We start from the raw sequence: 2081 nt of genomic DNA, 5'->3' as shown, positions 1-2081 counted from the left end.
TCCCCAGTATCATGCACTATTAACCCTAAAATGGCCTGCAAATATACTCAGAGTTATATGGATGACTCTTTCTCCATAGGTCCATATATCTATGATATAATTACATTGAGTTCTACATCCGGGAGGACACTGAAGGCAGAGAATGTGTTGATGGGATGCGGAATGGAGAACCAAGGCCACATAGAGGTTAGATCAGGAGGCATGTTGAGTTTAGGTCAAGGACCCAAGTGCATTGAATCCAAGGACATTTCAGATCAGATCTATAAGCATCTGTGTCCTCTGAATCCAATATTTATGACTACCATATAGTGCATAGAGCTTACATATACTCATCACTGTAAAGCCATTGTATCTTTCTTATTTGGGTAGCTCTGGACAAAGGATCTGTAATCTGTCCAAGGTGTTTTACTTGATTGCTTAGCAATGGGGAAATATAATTTGTTTGTATTCATGTTAACTCTTCTTCTTATCCTTCTCGAACATGGAGGTGGCTTGAAGTTGGAAATGAAGTTGATCCACCATCATTCCATACATAGTCCCCTGTACAACCACTTACTTAGTAGGCACCTCGCCATTCAAGCACCCATAAGCCTTGACTCCGTGATAATAAGATCCCATCATCATGTGCCTTACAATTCTGATAGTTTGGCTCCTGCTGCCCCTCCAGTAGGTTCAAACTTGGCACCTAATATACCAATAGCCTCTGGTGCAACTCTAGGAACCGCTCTTTATTTCATAGAGCTCTATGTTGGAACTCTGCCTCAAAAAATATTACCTATAGAAGATACCTATAGCGATCTCATTTGGGTGATCTACAATCCTTGCCATAATTGCATCTTTTTCAATCCAGATAGATCTTCATCTTTTTCATACTTACCTTGTTATTCCAGAAAATGTTATGCCCTTTCTTCCCTAGTATCGTGCACTATTAACCCTAAAATGGCCTGCAAATATACTCAGAGTTATATGCATGACTCTTTCTCCACAGGTCCATATATCTATGATACAATTACATTGAGTTCTACATCTGGGAGGACACTGAAGGTAGAGAATGTGTTGATGGGATGCGGAATGGAGAACCAAGGCCACATAGAGGCCGGATCAGGAGGCGTGTTGGGTTTAGGTCAAGGACCCAATTCATTTGCAGTACAAACAACAAGATTATATGGAGGTAAATTCTCTTACTGCCTAAGAGACTATTTAGAGCCTACCACTGTGAAAAGCTCTCTGGTATTTGGAGACATGATAGAAGAATCAAGCTCCTCACTATTGAGAGGGCCAATTCAATATACTCCAATTTTGAGAGGCAGATCATCATTCTATTACGTGGGTATTGAAGAAATCATCATAAATGGAGAGAAACTTCCTATATCCAGCAATGTTTGGGAGCTGGATGAATTTGGCAACTGGGGCACAATAATAGATTCTGGGACTTCTGTCACTTATTTTCCAGAGGAGGCCTATAAAATAATACTGGAGGCCATGAATGTGACAATTACATATCCTATGGCTACAACGTTGTCTCCACAGTAGTTTGATCTATGCTTCAACACTTCGGGTGTGAATGAATTGCAGTTTCCTGAATTTTCAATTGTATTTGAGGACAAAAAACATTTAGATCGCCGCTAGAGAATTATATCTTATAGATCGAGGACAACGTGAGATGCCTAGGGCTCAGAACCATTACAGAACCAGCGCAAAGTATTATTGGGAATCTACTGCAACGAAATTTCTTCAGATTCCTATGCCCAAAATAAAACAGAAATAAAATAGAGAAGAAAGGGAGTCGAATCCCCTTTCCCACAAAAGGTCTTAGCAATAATAATTTCGAGAAGAGGGTTTGAGAACAGGGGGACTGTGGAATGTGAGGAGGTTTACCTTGTTCCCCAGAAGACCAATGTTAAAACCCTCACCAACAAATTCTTCAAAAGACAGAGTAGCTAAATGGAACTTTGGCACCTGGGTATGTAGGGTAAGATATATGTCCAGGTCACTTGACCATCTTTCCATTTAACTATATGTCGTGCTCCATGTCATGCTCCACCTGCATGACCGTAGTCTGGGTCAAAGCGGCAGTAGTT

At 40.7% G+C, this 2081-nt stretch overlaps 1 protein-coding gene across 1 annotated transcript; it reads left to right on the top strand.

The window, feature by feature from the left end:
- Window positions 1-939: 939 nt before the first annotated feature.
- Window positions 940-1533, top strand: LOC149195009 (aspartyl protease family protein 2-like). The gene has a single exon (XM_089407868.1). The coding sequence runs from the start codon at window positions 940-942 to the stop codon at window positions 1531-1533; it is 594 nt and encodes a 197-aa protein (XP_089263994.1).
- Window positions 1534-2081: the final 548 nt, after the last annotated feature.

Source organism: Pinus tabuliformis, chromosome 2_2, assembly GCF_031772625.1.
Source record: "Pinus tabuliformis cultivar Carrire ecotype Pingquan chromosome 2_2, CPIR1, whole genome shotgun sequence".
In the NCBI taxonomy this organism is placed as follows: Eukaryota; Viridiplantae; Streptophyta; class Pinopsida; order Pinales; family Pinaceae; genus Pinus; species Pinus tabuliformis.
Note: the sequence above shows the minus strand (reverse complement) of the source record. Positions and strands in the feature narration are given on the sequence as shown.

Excerpts from the sequence above, each read along its gene's own strand:
- LOC149195009 (XM_089407868.1), top strand. The coding sequence starts at position 940 with ATGGCCTGCAAATATACTCAGAGTTATATGCATGACTCTTTCTCCACA.